General features: G+C 39.4%; 1 protein-coding gene across 1 annotated transcript; it reads left to right on the top strand.

Moving 5' to 3' along the window:
• The first annotated feature begins 10,499 nt into the window (after window positions 1-10,499).
• LOC146561875 (uncharacterized) lies at window positions 10,500-14,064 on the top strand. Its single transcript, XM_085293062.1, has 3 exons — window positions 10,500-10,572; window positions 12,512-12,667; window positions 13,094-14,064. The coding sequence occupies exons 2-3, from the start codon at window positions 12,542-12,544 to the stop codon at window positions 13,325-13,327; spliced, it is 360 nt and encodes a 119-aa protein (XP_085149188.1). The 5' UTR covers window positions 10,500-10,572; window positions 12,512-12,541; the 3' UTR covers window positions 13,328-14,064.
• Window positions 14,065-20,609: the final 6,545 nt, after the last annotated feature.

The raw sequence follows: 20,609 nt of genomic DNA on the forward strand, positions 1-20,609 counted from the left end.
TGGGATCATTAATATTTTATTTTTAACAATTAAAGACGCTGTGTTTAGTTTGTCAATTTCAGCATCTGCACTGATGTTAAACTCACCTACAATAACTATTTTATCAGGACCGAGTGCTGAGAAGCTCACAGTTCCAGGAGGACAACTAAGCTAACTTACTTAACTTTTGCATTTAGGGTGGAGAAGATTAACAGTTTCATTTCAAATGAATTCAAACTCAGCCTCAGTCTCTGGTTGACTGATAACCTAGAAGACTGAAAGACCTGGAAGATTGCTGCCACTCCTCAGCCTGTGCTTTGAGGATTCTGAAAGTATGACCTTCCCGCTAAAATGACTCAAGGACTCATCATGTTACTCCTAAAACCACAAAAAGATAGGCTGCTCCTCGGCAACTGAAAACCAGTCACTTAATACAAAGCCACTATTAGATTATTCCAAGTACTAAAAAAAAAACTTAAACTATTGAGGAACCTCAGTCAAGTTTGATTTGTGGAAGACAACCAACAACATAAGACTTGTCTCAGGCAGTTTTGACACCTGTGGTGTTTACATGCTTACATCGAAACTGGCTTTGTTTTCCCCTCTAGTGCAGTCTGTTTTTTGCAGGTGTGAACACAGTACCATGGTGCAACCAAAGAAAGACCCTTTGGAGTCGGTGGTCTCGTTACGATTCCAAATGAACTCAAGAGAAATTGGTTTCTGGTGTCATCCAACCCAGAGCCGAGCCAACTGCCAACTATCCCTTTGAAAATATGCTGCAGAAAATCACGAATGAACATCACTATATCTGTGTAAAGACTGATCCTGCTAAAGTGAGACAGATTCAGGTTCAGTGTTGGGAAGGTTCATTTTAAAATGTATTCCACTACAGATTACAGATTACATGCCCCAAAAACGTATTTTGTAACTTATTCCGTTACGTTACTCAATGAGTGTAACGTATTCTGAATATTTTGGATTACTTAATATATTGTCATGCTTTTTACAGCTACATGAATGTACTATTGCTGTGTGATTTATTACTGAAGGTTACTCTCCATACCAACACCAACTAGATGTTTAAATCTTAATATAAATGAGTAACAGTAGGTGGACATTAGGTAAGGCTGCACTTTTTGCAGCGATCTCGTATAGAAAACTATTCGGCGCGTATATAAAACAGGTCCGCGGCTCCAAACTGTAGTAAAGGGACCTCTGGCTAATACGTCGGGTTCGTGTCGGGCTCGTAGCTGAAAACTAGCTTTACTTTGTTGTCTGGGTCAACTTTGCTAGTGAGAGACAGAGAGAGGCGTTGAAAGGCTGCTCCATAGCCTAACATATGAAACAGGAAAAGACCGCTGTGTAGTCCATTTATTTCAATAAAGTAACTGTATTCTGAATACCACCTTTTTAAACGGTAACTGTAACGGAATACAGTTACTCATATTTTGTACTTTAAATGAGTAACGCCAGTACATGTATTCGGTTACTCCCCAACACTGTTCAGGTTACAGTGGTACGTCACGGACTCAGAAGTCATAATCCTAGTGACATTTACCCTTTGACCCTTACAGACTGACACAGGACTACCTTTTTTAAAAGTCAACATACTTAAGAGTTACCAGGAAACTTGACTCAGCTACATATATACTAATCCTATATGTTCATTTCAATTAGGGTACATTGCCTCATGCAAGCCAGAACTTGTGCATGTTCAGAAAGCATGGAGAAGGAGACATAAACATTAAAGAGTGATCACCCCCAATGAGCCTGATTTAGGTGATTTTCTGTAATATGACGAGACTCAGACTTTCAGACACTGTACCTTTCAAAATGACATTGAATGACTGAACCTTAACCTTTGAAAAAAAAATCCAATAATCCAAAAAACTCCAATCTGTGTTCAAAACACAAACTAAGGCTGCATTTAAAACAGCTGAAAACTTAAATAATTAAAAGTTGAAATGTAAATAGTTGGTTTTTGTATTATATGATTTATTTATTACATTTTATATGGAGTGAATAAATAAAAGTATATTTACAGTGGCCCCTAGAGACAAAGTATGTACAAACTCCGAAGCTCGTAAAAACTCCAAAACGTAAATATTCCAAAACATGTAAAAACTCAGAAGCACGTACAAAACACAGCAGAAGTGCTCCAGGATGCTAGGGGGCAGTGTTGAGCTTTTGTTACCTAGTGGCTACACAAGCCAGCAAGTACCAACGACCAGATTTGGTGTGTGGTAGTAACAGGTAAATGAACATTTTTTGTTAACTAAACCTGTTTACTGGAATACAGGCATTGGGCTTAAACCTACGTAAAGACAGAGACTTGCAAACCACTGCTTGAATATCAACATGTTGAAAAACTCCAAGTTCTTAACTGTTGTGAATTCAGAATTGTTCATTTAAGTTGTTGAGTCTCTTGCATTAACTTTGACAATGGTTTACTATAAATGTCTGACATGATCATGTCATGATAATGATGTTGTTTACTATTGCATAATTTAAGGTGTAAGAGGGTCTACATCAAATGTCCAGCTGTGGCTGTGTTCTTTGAATCCAGGCTCAACTGTAGTTTCCTGTTTGATAAACCTAATAAAAGGTTCCCTATTGCATGAATTTAGTTTTTCTATTTCTAATGAGAAATAGAAAAATTAAAGTACTGTCCCTGTCTGATCAGTGGAGTTCCTAATAGTGTAATCTCTTTATATTTTAAGGTAGTATGCCTCAAGATGATTTGTGTTGCTTTATGAATACAGCTGTTCTGAATTAATCGGCGAGTACTGAAATATGTAGTATATTAGGTTATTAAGTGTTTCTTACATAAAATGACAGTATTTTAGGTAGCAGTTCCTTAGACACCCAGCACTTAGTCAACAAACTGGAGTTCAAATCTCTTCTTGAACCATTTTTAAAAAAAATTTCATTTGCTGTTTTTTAATTTTCCTTTTAATTTCATTTCAATTTGCCTAAATGATGTGGTTAAGTGTGAAAAAACTGATATGATATAAAATAATAAACATATGCTAGGTTTAAAGTACCAGGATTAAAAGAGACAACATTAGCACATCACATTTTCTCACATTCAGATGACCATTAGATATAAATTTTTAAAACTAGTTGCTTTCAGATATTGCCTAAGGGTTTTTTTTTTGTTGTTTTTTTTGGGGGGGGGTGGAAACAGTGTATGTAAGCATGGCCAGAACTGAGGACTGCCTTTCAGAAACGGGCTTTGTTTCAAGGTGCTTCACATACTAATTCCCAGCATGTATTGCATTCCCCTCTGCCTACCCATATTTTCAGTAGTCTGCAGCGTTCCCCTCAGCTGCGTTTCAATGTGGAGCATCTTCTCTCGATTAGGGACATCTTCAAAGCCAACATAATGACACACCTCTGCTTCCTGTTCTTCCGTAGCCAACAAAACAACAGGGATCTTTCTCTTATCCAGCCTCCAGAGGCTGCATCACTGAGCGTATCCAGTAATGGACAAGGCACCTCAATTTGCCCCCCTCTTATTCTCCCACAATCCTCTCTCGTTTTCAGTTTCCTCTCCATGCTCTCAGCAGTAAACATCCTCCATCAGACACAGACTATTACGACTTTCATCTTTGCCTTGTCATTTACTGGAGTGGCTTGCGCTATTTACACATCGCTGGCTAGTGTTTTAGCTTTATTTCCAGTTGGTGAGCTGGAGTCTTTATGGATCAGAGTGCTGTTGTGTATCCACGGTTATACAACAGGACTTTGGCCATGTATGCACTCTGCTATTGGTTTAGCAGTACACTTATCAGTGCCACCTGCTCTTGGAGTAGCCTCTTAATTATCAGATCAAAGGCAGTGAAAAGGTGCTAAGTGGTTAGAAGCTACAGCAGCACGCTACCGGCCTTTGATCGGCTCTGCCCCAGCCTCCTCGACAGCAGCCTGCCTTAAATTAAATATGGACAGACATCTCTCTTTGAGTTCAGCCCGTTTCCCTTCATAAGCTGTTACATTTTTTTGTCCATTGCATTCTGTTTGATCTGAGTGACTGCTTAGCCTGACAATGGATGGCAGTGTACTTAAGAAGGAGTGGCTAGCTAATCGAGAGCCAAAACCTCCCGGTGAGTTACCTGGAAAGGTCTTGGCTTTCACTGGACCAATCAAACAGACTCTCAAGTGTCGCCTATAATAAGGCTGTATGTGTATGTGTGTTTTCTCTGGTCTATTTGATGTATTATTTGCGTGCTGATTTATCTGATTTTCGAGTAAACACCAGACCTCACGCTTCCTGGGCTCCAGAGCCAGAACGGCATCTCCTGTATGTCAGTTCTGAATCTGGCCTGTCACGCCACCTCTGTCTTGCATTAGACCAGAGACTGTTTACGAGTGCTCTGGGCAGACTTAGCTGTAACAGTCGAGGTCTTGTGTCACCAGATGTTTTATAGGGCAGGCGGAATGGCGGAGGCAGGCAGTAAGAGGGGAGCCGGCGCTGGCTGGTCCGGCAGTCAGGTGCTCTGGGTGTCCTTTTATGGGCCACTCCACTAATGAAAGTAGGGTTCTGGGACCGCTGTGGAACATCAGAGGCCACTCCACCCCACCAGACCCCCATCTCCATCTACACAGGAATGTCATAAAGCCTAAAAGGCCCCCCTTTCCACCTCACCCCTTTTATTATTCACTTCCGCCCTCCCTTTCACTCTGGTGTCTACTCTGCTGATTGATTAGATTTCATTTGTTGTCATATTTTCAGACGGCACCTTTAATTCTCCGGGTGCCGTCTGGGGGTAGAACAAATAAGTCATTATTAGGTGAATGAAGTGTGAGATGGCTGCTGTAGGGACGACAGTCAAAGACACTTGATAAGAGAAGTAAATGTGATAGTTGTGGTGAGCCCAGCATATAAGATCTGAAAAGGAACCAGCCACATATGGAACAGATAAAGGGAGTGTTCCTCTTGTCAAATGTGATTCTGACACTTCAGAGCTGCCACAAAGAGGATGTAGGCAGGCTATTTCTGTTGTCCTTCTGCTTGGTAGCAATCACTTCCTTCTTCAAAGGTTCATCTGTTGGATAATTTGTGTTTTTATATGTTTTTAATTCTGCTACACATAAAAAATTAACTTTTTTTCCTAATCCTAGCAATGGGATTAAGTTTAAAAATGTCACTGTTTTGTACAGCTGATGCTCTCATTAATTCGAAGCATATTCAAGACATCTTCTGCGCAACCTAGTAAAAAAGAAAACGGAGCAGCTCTTGTCCTCTGTTACTGGATGTTTTGGAAAGAGACACCAGCAGGAAGGAGCAATCCTGAAGGATCGAATTGTGGAAAGAGAATTTGTAATTGATATGTAATGTTTTCATTAGATTGAGTGCTGTGAGTGTGTCTGCAGGCATTGCAGCTATTTTACATTCCTGGACATGATTGCAAGACTGCAGAGTAGTCCCACACATGCAGCACAACAAGAGTCTCCAAGATACCAAACCTGCACAGTGGGAATGACCTCTGTCCTATTGCATGTGACAGGAAGTGTGATCAAAAGGTTTTAAGAAAGGGCCACTAAAAATTCAAAACTTGGCTGCAACTGCAACCAAACATGCTTCTGAGTTTAAGGCCCATCGTCAGCATCACAGATTTGGAATACTGAGAGTTTTCCGTCTTCCCCACAACTAAATTCAAGTTGAGGATTTGTTTTGTAGATTGAGATGTGTCTAAGGACAACCCATTCACTGATCCTCACTTCCTGCTAGCCAACCATTCCTGCTTTCCTATCCCCAGCTTACAAAATACACTCTTGATCGGCTTTGAACTCCAGCATCTCTCGCATGCCTCTTTGCTCCCACACATTTCAGCCGAATGCATCACAGCAACTTAACACCCATATAAATCATCAGGCTGAGAAATACATCCTCTGCCAGGTGCATATACTTAGCCAGCACTGTTTGAGTGGTGTTGAGGAAAAGAGGGCATGTGATGAAAGAGAGAGTGAGAATGTATATACATGCATATGTGTATTTGCCCCTTTCCTCGTGGGAGAACAGTTACTGCGATTTCGCCCTGGCAGGCATTCGCAGGATCTGGCTGGATTACACCCTGAGCCTTGCTTGCACGCTTTAACCACAGTACAACGTGCATGAGTGAAAGACGGAGGAAAAAACAACAACAGGGAGATGAGGAATGGAGGCAACGAAAAGAGGAGAAGGCTGCTGAGCTAAAGAGGCACCGTGGTCTGTCCAATGGTGTGGAATAATGTCCCTGTTTACTTTCTGGGCTGTTGTCATGTTAAACAGGCAGGGCTGTGTGCTTGGAGGGGAGAGAACTTGATGTCAGACAAGGGCAATTGTGGGGTGGGGGTTGCATCTATCTACGGTCTGTATCAGTAGTTGGGGTGTGGGTGAAGGGGTCCTGATGGATATGGAACAGAGGTAGGAAGGAAGAAAAGAGACGGAGTCGTGAACATAAGATTGAGAAGGACATAGATGGAGTTTTATGAAACTGGGTTAAAGATGGTTGGGTTGGGTTAGCTTTTCCAGAGACAAGTTACATTTACACATGTCTGAAGTTTCTCTATAGTGAGCATAATGACTGTTACTCACTTTCACTTAACTTTCAAGTGAAAATTTGTTTGCTTTTTCTTTAGTTTTCTGTTTAGAGTTTAGTCTAATAAACATGTCTTAAACCGCACAGAGTTAATACATTACTATACTGTAATATATTTACTATATTTGCACCTAAAAGCTGTCTGAGCGTAGAGAGGAAAATCATCTGAAATCACACGGACATTTATGGTAAAGTATCAGCCTCGTTCATAATGATAATATAAAGTTGGATGGAGCTTATAGGTCTGAAAAGTAAGGACATACTTATAGGCTGCGGCATTTAAGGGAGAAAAGTGATGAGGGCCTGTGACTGACAGGGGCCCGAGAAAAAACTATTACAAAAATTATTAACCCGTCACCATAAAATAATGTGCTTCACAAAGTACTTATGAGTGTTTCCTAGAATTTGTTTTGTTTTGGGCAAAAATAAAAATAAAATCCAGCCAACCTCTGAACTCTATGGAAGCCCGTTTCCGCCACTAAATAAAAACAAAACAGCTAGTATCCATAAGTCGAAATTTCAAGTTACTTTTCTCAAAATTTCGAGAAATATAACTCAAAATTTCGAGTTAGTTTTCTCAAAATTTCGAGTTAGCTCTGCCAATCAAAAATATACGTGAATGAGGTCGCTTTCTTGTTACCCGGAAGCATATGGCGCAGAGGGACGCGCACTCAAAAACGGATCCCAACAAATTGGCGCTTTCGCGAGTACGTTTGCTGATAGCAACACCATGTGATTCAGCTAATAACACGGGGATTTCATCATTTGTGAAGCCAGGCTGAAAACACTCAGCAATCTGTGCATTCACGACTGGATGTAATACCGGCAGCTTAGCTGTAGCATTTGTAGCTGAGGGCTTCAGCTTCCGGGTAACGAGGAAATGACGTCATTCACGTAGATTACTGATTGGCAGCGCTAACTCGAAATTTCGAGTTACTTTTCTCAAAATTTTGAGTTAATAAATCGAAATTTCGAGGTAATATGTCAAAATTTCAAGAAAGTAACTCGAAATTTCGAGAAAATAACTCGAAATTTTGAGTTATGGATTCCTTTTTTTTTTTAGTGGCAGGAATGGGCTTCCATAGAACTCACCTCCCGCCTCCTTTTTATGATTTAGGTTTTCACAGTCTTCCCAGCTAATGCTGAATGTTAGAGCAGTGTGTCAGTAGGATGGCTCCCTACTTGAGAGACAGCTGCAAATGAAACTCATTGCAAAGTATTAGTGAGCTTCATTTCTGACAGACTGAACCAGCACTGCTGATATCTGAAGGAGGAGGTGAGTCCTTTTAAAATGTGTCTAATTGTAGGAAACCCTTTGGAAAATACATTTTAATTCTAGACGCTATTTACATAAACCCTGTAAATGACACTACCTGTGACTGTTGCAGGTGGTAAGAGCTAAATCTGAGTTCCACCACGTCTCAGGACATATTTTAGTTTGAAAACTGATATCCCAACGATCATTGAAGTTATATTTGCCAATACTATATATTATAAATAAAAATGTTTAAGCAGTAAAGAATCCTTTTGCACACTTCCATTCAAACAGTAGGGCGAACACAGCCTGCAGAGTCAATGTTCTACTTCTGGCAACAGCCAGAATACTGAGTTCAAGCTTTTAAAACAGCAGTCCAAATAAACAAACAAACATTATTGTAGCAACTTTTATTAATATACTGTATACAATTTGGATGCCACCTAATATTGTACTTAATATATATTAGAATCGTAGCGCGTTCTTGGTGGTTTCTGCCATGTTGTTGTTCACAAAAAACACTACAAAGATAGATGTCAACAAAAACACCTAAATGACCCATGAAAGGATCATCAGCAGGATATCAGAGGGAAGCTCGACATGGAGACAAAGGACTGTTATTAGGAAGGGTTGAATACAGAAAATCTTTTTTTTTCTAGGAATGTAAACGTATTGTAAAATGTGTTTTTCTTTCAGCAGCTTCTCTGAAGTTTTGTTTTTATGCTTTTATAAAATGAAGAACTATTCCTGCTGCAGTCAGTGGATAATCTACGCTGTGTTCCCGCGTGTCATCCGTCTTCATGTCTTCAGTCTAACCTAGCTTTTAACTACCCCCACCCCTTCACATCTCCTGTCCAGGCACTGGCCTGTGTAAGTGTGCTCAGGGGAGGGGCAGAAGGGAGAGGGATTGGCAGTGCTGGGTCGCTCATGCGAAAGCAGCCCAAGTGCTTGTGGTCATTATCAGAGCAAAAGTCATAACGTTGCTGTGCCAATTAGTTTTGACCCAGAAGTCTGAAGACTGGGGACAGGCACCGCTCCATCCACAGCAGATTCAAATTGAAACACACGCACGGACGCTGATTTATCCATAGACAAGACTGAACTGTCACACACACACACACACACACACTCAGGCTAGACGGCATGTGAAGCATTCTTTCCATTTGTGTGGCAGACGTGAACATTACTAAATCTCTCCCTCTCGTGGCCCATATTCTGTTTTCTCCGTCTGCTTCCATCTCAACACAGAAGTTTTCGGTTCATGTGCTTTCTGATGGACGGGGTGTTCTTTGAATGACAACTTTTACATAAATCAGAAAAAACATGTCAGAGGGAGGACCCTCTGGGAATGAAGTCAAACTTGTTTTGATCAGAATCAGCAACCAGGAGACATGAAAAGTTACCAAAAATCTGCACGTCGCGTTTAATGTGTATTTCCTTCATAGTGTGTAGTACTGGCCTCTGCAAGACTGTTAAGAAGTGGCCACACATAAGAAAACACATTGTAAAGTAGTAAGTTCCCAGTAATTCTCAGTTAAATAAAAAAAACAAACAGATTTTGTGATAGTTTGCAGTATGTGTACAAGTGAAGCAGGGATGGCCCCATCTGGCTTTGTTGGGGGTTAGGGTCCAGTGCGTTACCTTTGCTGTAGGTAACTATCAGTATCAATCTGATACCAGTGTTAAATCTGCATTCCTCGCTGTGTGTAAAAAAACTGTAAATCAGTCTTTCATGTACAAGAAACAATCAACATCAACTTTAATAGCATGTAAGTATTTTGGTATTTATTAGTGAAATAATAAAATAATGCTATCCATCTAATTTATTTGCAATGATATAATTTCAGATGTAATTGGAAGTCATTAGGCTGCAAACTGCTGTCCTTTTCCCTCCTCACATAAAGGTGTTGCACCCTTTGGTTTTCTGTTCTTACCAGGCGACATTGCCATGGCTTTCTCTGCTGACCTAACCTGAGTATGAAGCAAGATTAATGGGTTACGGAGCATTGTTGGACTTAAAGTCAGTGTTTTCTTGTGGTTCTCTTTACCGGGCTAAATCACTGTAGGAGCTTACGCTGGTTGGGATCAGGGTTTGTTCAGAGTTTTGGTTTAAAATCAGTTGGAAGCACCACAGTATTTTTTACATCAGGAAAAGGATGTAAAAAATATAAAGTCCAGTATAAAGGATGTCACTAAAAAGGTCATATAAAGGCCCTTTATACTGTAAGGTAAATACCCTGCATTAATATAAAGAAACTCCAACAACTAGACGGCCGCTATGAGCAAGCACTTTGGCGACAGTGGGAAGGAAAAACTCCCTTTTAACAGGAAGAACCGGCAGAACCAGGCTCAGGGAGGGGCGGGGCCATCTGCTGCGACCCTTTGGTGGTGAGAGGAGGGAGACAAGACAAAAGACATGCAGTGGAAGAGAGACAGAGATTAATAATAGCTCATAATTAAATTCAGAGTACACTGAAAAAAATGCAATAGGGTGGTTGTTGAATTTGCATAGAATTACTTCATATATCCAGCATGACTAATTTAAATTTCACACATAAACATATTTTTGTCTTTTAATTTTCACATATTCTTTAAGAATATTCATTCTTTTAGAACAAATCATGTTGAAAAGAAACAAGTTAGTCGTGTTTTATCCTCAAGCTCCGCCCCCTGGAAAGGAAAAATCGGCTGCACTGTCCGCCATTTTTGTCTCTCGCTTTGGAAAATCTACTACCATCTGGAGTTTTACACTTGAAGGTAAATAAGATTTTAAAGCTACCAGTGAGAAAGAGTGTAGACCCTTTATGTATGTGGACTTTTACTGGGGTGTTATTATTTTACAGGTATGTGGGCTGTTTATCGAAAACCATAAAAGGCTAATGTTAGGCTCCAGTTAGCTAATGGTAACCGAAATTATGCGATAAGCAAATTAGTAATTAACATATATAATGTGAGTTAATATTGTTTGTATATTCTTTCAGTCTAAATTAACAGACTATTACAAACTTGCATCGGTGTCTGTAGTAAGTGGTGGTACCTGCAGTGTCTTAACCATTAAACAAGCTAATGTAGGGCTGGGATATGACTAGTTTGTTGAAACATGTCTGCTGCCAATGTGACTGCTCACACACGGTAACATTACCAGCACATAGCCACAGCCGCTATAAACATGCTGAAAGGTCAATCTAGCTTCTGTAGTCAGCAGCTGGAAGACTCAACACAGACCCAAGATTCAGTCTAACGGTTATCTAAATGTTGTGTGTCCTGTTTGTAAGCCCAGAAAAAGAAATTAAATAAAATGACGACCTTGAGCTTCAAGCTAATGTAAGCGTAATGCTATAGCATAAAGCAACTAATGTAATGATGAGGTTGTTAAGTTAGTAAAAAATACAGTAAATATATCCAACATGAATCATTTATATTTTTGGTCTAAACATAATTAAGTCTCACGCCTTTCACTTGTTTTAGAAGGATGTTCAGTCTTTTAAAACCAGTCATATCAAAATAACAGAAAATAGTTATGTTTTCTGTTGAAACTCCACCCCCCAGGGTGTGTTCTACGAGGGAAAATTCACTGTGGCGGTCCGCCATTTTTTGTCTTCGCTTCGTTTACGTTTGGTGCTGAGCTTTACTTTGTCAAGGTAAACTGAAAACTACATGTTTGAGAGGAAACGAAGAGAACATCCATTAGATGGGGAAGTTTTTCTCATGAATTGCTGTTGAGCAACATAATGGAAAAAACAAGTCATTCCTTAAGTTAACTAACGATAATGCTAGCTTAAGCTGCGAGACAATATTATGTGCATTAGCTTTTTTTTTCCAGTGTGTGCCCAGTCACATCCGCTTGTTTTTTCTCAGTGAATACAGACTAACAAACTCGTGTCCATTTAGTTAACTGGTTGTACCTAAAATGTTTTAGTTAAACAGTTAAATAAGCTAGTTTGCCATGGGGTGGGCTCTGTGTGTGTGTGTTTGGGGGGGGGGGTCTTCACTAAAGTCGGTTTATTTAGGGCATGACACCTATGCAGTACTCATTAGGAGAGGAAGCGCATGACGTGGGGCTTTATTTCATGTTCTGGGGCAGTGAATGTAATCTACTGATAACATGTTAAAGACACACAAAAACCCAACAAATTATTTTAACTGATTTATAGAGAGACTGAGAGGAGGGCTTAAAGAGATAAAAATAATGACAGTATAAATATGTTAAATTTATTTTTTCTGTATCGATATATGGTGCTTATCCCTGCTGAAGGGCAGATTGGTGTTGCTTCAGAACAATTCTCTAGCGCTGTTATGTAGAGGTGTTACAGTTAAGGTTTTAATAACATTGTTTTATTTACTAGTGAAGATTTGCATATGTTATCTCTCATTCTGTAAGGTAAATTTTCTGGAAAGGTCAAATTAACTAATTTAACTAAGTATTAATGAAAGACCTTGATGTGTATATGACAATATTAGATGTAGTTTCTGGGTCATTTGGCAGAACTGCAAAATGGCCAGAAGGAGGCAACTGCTGTGGTTGCAAACAGGCTTTGGGTGGTATGGAAGTAAGGGCAACTATGGAACTGCTCAGCAACATGGGACCCATAGCTAATAAATAGTAATATGACAAAAAATAACAACTTTGTGTGGATGTAACCTTGTGAGATTTGAGATTTTGACAGCATTTTTATGTGACAACTTCTCTTTTTAGATAAATGCAGAGTTTAAGCGCATTACCACCATGCCACTGCAGTCCATATTACTCTCGCAGATAGATGTGCTATCTGACAAACTAATAAAGGTCTTCAAAAGGCGAGGAGGACAAATAGGAAGAAGACTTCAGAACATTCTGGAGCCCACGGCCCAGGTAAGAAAAAAATTCATTTGTATATACACTTTAGGGAAAATAATAATTTTAACAAAATGCTGCTTGTCACTCTATGCCAGGAGTATGTTGAAAATCACCTGGGATTTTCACAATTTACCATGGGTGCGTTTTTTTGTTTTGTTTTTTTTTGCTTTTACCTGCATTAGAACTATGTGTGGAGTTCATAGTTGAACACCTCTCTATGCTCTGACAGTATTCTGCTTCTTTGCATGGAGATTTCACTTCATTACCTTTTTAAGCATTCTGAGGACTCAAATCACATGCTGTAATGAATCCATTTTTGTTCACCTAATGTGTTAATGTTAACATTTTTTGGAATAGTGACACAGATTAAAATAAGATTTGATATAATGTTCTTTGACCAGTGTTCTGTTTAATTAAATTTTGGAATTCTGCATTTTCTAGGCCACAGATGAAGCCATTATCCAACGATCTAATAAGGAAACAACCATGGGAATTTACATCATAAAGTCAAGAGATGCCAATGGCAGCCCTGAGGACATCGGGATAGTCCTTGAAGGCCAGAGAGTCTGGCAGGATTTGGATAACTATACCCTAGCAGCTGCAATGCTGTTTGGACTAATGTACACTTTGAACCTCACCTACCCACTGGAAAAGTATACCTTTGAGGTATTATAGAAACTGGTTATGGAGCTCAAAAGGAACAGCCTTTCAAAGAAGGCCCAGGTTTTCAGGACCAGACTGTACGATTGAACAGTTTTCCAGTTATGATGTGGGAACAACATGTTTACCTCTTCGAATATGTACCATCCTTTCTTTTAAGCCAGCACTGGTAAAGTTGCAGGACATAGTGAAACTTATTTTTCTGGCACTTTTCAACTTGGGGCCTTTATTCCTGCAGTTTTCACTTTTCAAGCCATGGTTTTTTTTTTTTTTTTTAAATTCAAACTTTGAATGTCCATTTTTCTCAATGGAAATGGTGCCTTGCACCAGTTTCACCAGTTTGCAATTTTTTTCCCAAGGTGCACCACTACAAACAGATTGCATCGTCTAGTATTAGTGATTGTGATGTTTAGTGATAGAAGCAAGCCAATACTAATCAGTTTAGGTCTCTTGGTTGTGTGCCTGTGGGTTATAATGTTATTTTAAGTCTCTTCTTTGTGTCATTTTAATAATTACACCCCTGTTGCCATATTACCTTATGGTTCTTACATTTATAAAACTATTTTTTACATAAGCGCGATGTCATAAGGCCCCACAATGTTGAATTCAGGTTACAGCAGATAACTTTGAGGAATGTTGTGGAATGTTTTTCAAGAGATGCATTGTACAAATATGACTCATGTATATTTTGGAAGCCTGAATTGAAAGTCCATTGTTACAACTGTGTAGTATTTTCAAAAATACAGGTCATTGTTCAAAAATGTTGTGCTTATTTCTTTGATTGAGAGAAAGTGTACAGTACATACAGTAAGATCAGCCATAATTTAGTTTCATTTATTGAACACTCAATTATATATTAGATTATATATTATATATTAGAAATTTGTTATAAAATAAAATAAGCTTACCATAAAATAATCTTGTCAATATAACACATAGTAGTCCAATACAATTAACACAAAAAGTTCATGTCTGATAAACAAGTGGTTTCTATAAATATTTGACCGGAATGAAAAACATAACAACAACATAAAAAAAGTCATGTTCGTGTTACCAGAAAAATGTGTTGCAACATAACTAAGAGTCTATTCAGGGTCACCTGATCCAACCCGAACTATAAGCTTAGTCTTAAAAGGAGACAGGGGGCCCGTTCTTCGTACGTCGCTTACTACATCCAAGATCAAATGACACATCCAAGATCAAATCATCGCGCTAACCGTGAGCTCGCTAATCCGGTTCCCCGAACACACCTGCTGTTGACGATTACTACAGCTGGACGCAGGAATGTGACATCACTGGGTGTCGTAAAAGGGGCTACGCATCGATAGTAGAAACATTGATCGGCAACCCGCTGATTGGTCGGCGAAAATGTCCAAGGGGCGTGCTCGGTATTTTCCGGCAGCAGAGCAAGAACTCATGAGTGAGGGATTTCAGGAGTTTCAGAGTTTAATTAAAACGCAAGAGAACACTGCAAAGGCTGCAAAAGCAAGGAGAGAGGGCTGGCAGAAAGTTGCTGACAAATCAAACTCGTAGGTAATTTAATAATAATAATAATAATGGATTGGGTTTATATAGCGCTTTCCAAGGCACCCAAAGCGCTTTACGATACCACTATTCATTCACTCCCACATTCACACACTGGTGGAGGCAGCTACGGTTGTAGCCAGGCTGCCATATCGCGCCATCGGCCCCTCTGGCCAACACCAGTAGGCGGTAGGGTAGATCTATCATATGACACTATATTGTCCAATATCATATGGCATTATATTATATTATAATATGTTATATTATATCCCCTTTCACATTAGAGCCACAACAGGACCCACAAGAACATGGGAACAAGTAAAAGTGGAATACAGGAGTATTCTACAGAATGGTAATATTTATCTCTTAGATTGCTTTGCGTCTCTTGGCAAGGTAATACTGGCCTGTAATACTCTGTTAGTTTGTTCATAACAGCAACCAAGAAAAGGGCAGAGGAAAAAAAGACAGGTGGTGGTCCTGCACCCCCTCGTCAACAAGTTGGTTAAGTAAATAATACCCTCACGGGAATATCGATATCTCTCTATGAGCACACTGTCGCGCTGAGCTAAAGGATCCTGTCTGTCCCGCAATATACGCTGAATTCTGAGGACTCTCCTTATCAATCTTGCACCTTCCGCAATGGGTTGGTCGCGTATACGGACAGGACATGGCTGCGACAGGCTTCCCAAATCCACCTTCGCTTTTATAGCCGTGGTCTCTCATCTTGATTACACGAAGTAATTTACAATTACTACTCTGAAATATGAATTACATCTGTAATAATCACATACATGTAATAGAATGTTAATAGTACATTTCCCTTTTTTAGGAAATGACCTGTATGTATCTGTGTGACATCAATAAAAGGATCAAGTGCTGCATTATCTTTAGTTACATTGATAATATTTATTTATGGTGAAACAGTGGAAAAATATCGCTGTTGCTTTCGTATAAATGAAGCGGACATACCTGCGTGGCCGCGATCTAATCCTGTTTACATAAAGTAAACCTGCTCCCGAGCAGGTTTACGCTTACGGCTCTGTTGCTATGACAGCAAGTCCCGGATGAGCTTCGGGGAACCGAACGATCCAGGATCACGCAAAATCGTCAACAATCTAATCCGGCTAACCTACTTAGCGAGGTACGAAGAACGGGCCCAGGGTGTCTGTCTCTCGAATCCAAGCTGGAAGCTGCGTCCACACAACTGCCGCATCAGGTTCCACTGCTGCCACTGATTAGAGGTGGCGGCAGTTATATGACGCCAAATCACAACGATTGCCTCGAGGTGATTTATATTGTACAACAAAGACACTACAATAATATGGAGAAACAGAGAAAACCCCAACAATCCTATGAGCAAGCACTTTGGAGACAGTGGGAAGGAAAAACTCCTTTCAAACAGGAAGAAGTATACAGTCATCTGCCACGACCGAGGGGAGGAAGACAGGACCAAAGACATAGCCAAAGGTTAATAATACCTAATGATTACATGTAGAGTGAAAACAGGTGAGTTTTTACACCCATGTGCACTAAATCACAATACTAACAATAAGCAGCAATAATCTCTTCCCTCATTTGCATCAGAGTTCCTTTTTACTCATAATATTTATGGTATTTCTAGATTGTTATCACTGTTATCATCCCTATCACGTGATAATGTCTCTGATTGGACTAAGCCGCACTTATAAGATACACTCTTTTTGTGCGGGAGAGTCATGTGACTTGTTAGACAGAGAAAGCTGATTTGGGGGTTTTAAGCCAGCTAATATAAAATATTGTGTTTCCCTGATGAACATCAGTAATGAATTTAGATTTTTATTTTATTTCATTACTTTTTTCCATGTGGCTACGAACAACTTTACAGCAATTCCATCATTTTGTAAGCATTAATCCATTATCCTATGGAGTTCACGTTTGTACTTGCAGGTCAAATTCCCATGTAGTCTAAGGCTACCTTTAGGTTCAGTCTTTTGATGGACATAACGATGCAGCTGTGACTCTATTCATTTACAGTACACAGTGTGAGGGTAAGCCAGATAGCAGAAAGATTTCTCAGGTATGCAGACAAAGCCTAGATGTCCATCTGAGTGAAATAATATTTAATCGTATTCACAAAAACACATTATATGAAAATAAGTACAAGAAAAGTGTTATACTGAACCAATGTGCGTCTAGCTTCTTAAATAGGATCTCTGACCCAACAAGACTGAAAGTAAGAAGTGAGATAAAGCCATGATCATTGTTGCTGCTTCAGTCAGCTCACTTTAACCACAGTGTGCAAATATATAAATGGCAGCTGTTGGTGCAGCAGTGTGAAACGCCGTGAAACCGTTGTCCCTATGCTGTTAGCTTTCACCCTCTTACACTAGCTGCTCCCTGTCGGTCGCAAAGTAACACAGAGCTGACCTAAAGGCATTGTGCCATGCATCGGCTCATTGTGACAGATATCCAGTACAGCTTTTTGTGTCAGTATTGGACCGATATCCTATCCTAATAATGGCTCCTCCCTGAAGGTAAGTAAACATTGCATATAAAATGTAACTTTTGTATCAATGCAAAGAGAAGATAGATGTAGCAACACATAAATATAGAACTGTGTGGACTCAACATTAGTGTTTTAACCACCACTGCTGAATTTTTGGCACCGGATGTTACAGTGTTTGGACAAAAGAGTGACGGCATCTGATAAGATTAGCAAGCTTGGTTAGCAGGCTGCATCCATCATCTGCACATGTGCAGCACTCAGATAACCATTCCTGCTTTTTATCTAATTAATGAACTGATAAAACATTTTAATGTCAGACAACAAAACTGAAACACGCTTCTTGCACAGTCCGTATCTCACAGTGGGGCAGATTATTTCTCATAATTTAATAAAACACTGAAACTACGGAGAGGTGACAGCAATCAGCTGGAGTACTCTGTGTCATTACATGCAATTCAAATTCAATGCAAGTCACTCACCCTTAAACTATTTTACAAGTTGACATCATTTTATTTATCTATTTTGTAACTGTCTGTAAACGTGTTCAGTGCTGTAAAGTTGAGTATTTGTACATGCAGTTTTTGGCATTTCAGTCTTGACTCCTTTTCCCAGGTTCCAGTTTGGATCAGACTAAACGCAGGAGCTCTCAAAACTATTTTTTGATGCGTTACAAAAATGTAAAAACTGCAAATGGTAGCAGAATTCTGAAAATCAGCTCCACTAAAAGAGTACAGTTGGATGGATTCAAACAAATGATTTTAAAAACTGTTCCCGTTATATAAGAAGATGGGCTTAAAATTTAGATGGTAAAATGTACTGATTTTTATAAAATGGTTTCTACTCTACTACAAGTCTCCATGACCCAATCACACATATTCATTCATACCACAACTTTATCTGTGCATTTCTATTATCTAAAACCAAGCAATCCACATGATACAGCTTTGGTAATCTACACAGAGATAAATAAAGCACCACATGAGGAACATGTAAACACAATGGAACAAAAATGGAATAACGCACGAATAACACTTCAGTTAATATCTATAACCGCTACTACAAATGTAAACCACTATGTATAAGCTGGTTTAAGAATATGGTGAGTGAAGCCAATACAGAAGGTTGTCTACAAGTCTACACTCGCCTCCCTCCACCTACGACCTTGACACTTAATAATTGTATAGCCTGTGTCTCTAGTTTCAAGTCCTACTCACTGCGGCTTCATTTTGGCCAACGATACTTAAAAAGCCACTCGTTGGCCGTGCCCATCTTATATAGACAGTCTGTTGTCTTGCTTACACATATAATCCTTTTGATCTAATCACTCTAACATTGCATATATAATATTTAATCCTGACTGCATCTTAATCCACAACTGACAATAAAAAATATTTTTTCAAAAATGTGAAGAACAAAGAGAATAGGTTGCTTGAAATAAAAAGTTTATTAAACTTTTTTTTTCAAACAGTTTTTAGATAGCAACAGGATTATTTATCTTGATTTTAAAAAATATATATAGTGAACACCAATACTGCCTGAGAAAGATGCAGTCCTGGCTTAAATTCTGTCCTGCTGAAATGTAAAGAACCTTAATCATTTAATTACATTTAGTAATGTACTCTGACCCAAAACCAGGTTCGATGTCCCTGCAGATAAACTCCGGTGTGTCGTCTCTCTGCTGCCCGCTCGGCCCAGGCAGGCAGCCTCGACTCTGATTTGTTCAGGTAATGATCTAATCTGTGACCATTAAGGAGAGCAGGCTTGAGTGTTTAATGTGTGGCCAGGTGGTCCAGCTGCCAAGCTCCACAAATTAAAGGGCCCGGCCTCGGCAGTAATGAGTAATGAGCTGTATTTAAAAGCTGCCATACCTGAGTCCACTCGGCCAAGCCTCAATATGGCCAGGTTCAAATGAACAACCTGACTGCTTTTTCAATTCCCCAGATGCTCAGATGAGCTGAGACTAGTGTGCGCAGTGGAACACGCTGCACACATGCATAAATATAAACCGAGAAAGGCCTGAGAAAAAAACACTCAAAGGTTTGCAAATGTCCTGTAATTTAGAATTTTTGTTTGTCATTCAGGAACAAAAAGCAGGTGAACCAAGAAACTGTGGTTACTAAATAAGAAATAGCAGGTAATAAATAAAATAAAGGTGTTGTGATTCTGAGATATTCAAACATCCAAGTTTTTTGTTTTTGTCAGCATGTTGAAGTCGTCCAATCCTGTGCGCACAGCGTTCCCTCAGAGGCGGATCAGACATGAGACGACTCATTCTGCTTTGTCAAACTGATTTCATTTCATGTAAATATTAGAATTGAAAATCATCATCTGATTGTAGTTAACTAATTCCTCTGGTGTGTTTTTATAATCTTTTTTTATATTAGAGCATTTGTTTTTGCTAATATTATTGGCTCATAAAAGAATTGCTTGTCATATAGGCTTGCTTGAATAAGCACTATCATTAAAAAAATTAACAGCATCAAGCGTCAATAATTCCTCTGAAGTAGTCGTTTCATTCCAGCATTGGCCATGTCACCGTTACTCCAAGGGCAAAAATGTAAAACACAGCCATCAGCGTCCTCGCTTTTTGTGGGAACCGAGTGAAAAGAGGGGCAAGAAAAGTTTCTCTCAACACCGCATTTTGCTGTCCATCTGTTTTGGTGCAATATATGTTCAGTGTTTTCTTTTACGTATCCCCACAATAGGAAATGTGGGGATACGTAGATTGAAAACATTAAATTACCCGTAGGTGTGAGTGTGGGAGTGAATGTGAGTGTGAATGGTTGTCTGTCCCTGTGTGTTGGCCCTGCGACAGACTGGCGACCTGTCCAGGGTGGACCCCGCCCCTCGCCCTATGACAGCTGGGATAGGCTCCAGCGCCCCCGCGACCCTGAAAAGGATGAGCAGAAGCGAACGGATGGACGGATGTTTTCTTTTAATGGAATCTAATCCAATCAGTCACATTGTTAATATTACAAGTTTTAATCAGAAAATGTAATTTGATTGCAATTTCTAGAGGCTGACTTGTTAAAGTGTCATTTGTTTAGCTTTAAAAACAACAAACAGCAACTTACAGTTTACATTTGAAGAAAAGCTGCAATTATTGTAGCTGCATTTTCAAAAACATTGATTTGTCTGGACCAACAAAGAAAGTATTAAAACTCTTCAGTTAAGTAAATAATCCAACTTGGGTGAAAGAAAACTCAAACATAGTTAAGAGTAATTAAAGTAACAATGTTCATTGGTTCATGTGAGCTTATGTTATTTTGTTGGATCACAGTTATGAAT

This window comes from Mchenga conophoros, linkage group LG12 (assembly GCF_057382185.1).
Source record: "Mchenga conophoros isolate Kocher_MC1m ecotype Shallow Benthic linkage group LG12, M_conophoros_male_GT1.1, whole genome shotgun sequence".
Taxonomy (NCBI): domain Eukaryota; kingdom Metazoa; phylum Chordata; class Actinopteri; order Cichliformes; family Cichlidae; genus Mchenga; species Mchenga conophoros.

Coding starts and splice junctions, on each gene's coding strand:
- LOC146561875 (XM_085293062.1), top strand. CDS start 12,542: ATGCCACTGCAGTCCATATTACTCTCGCAGATAGATGTGCTATCTGAC. Junction 12,668..13,093: donor TTCTGGAGCCCACGGCCCAG/GTAAGAAAAAAA, acceptor TGCATTTTCTAG/GCCACAGATGAAGCCATTAT.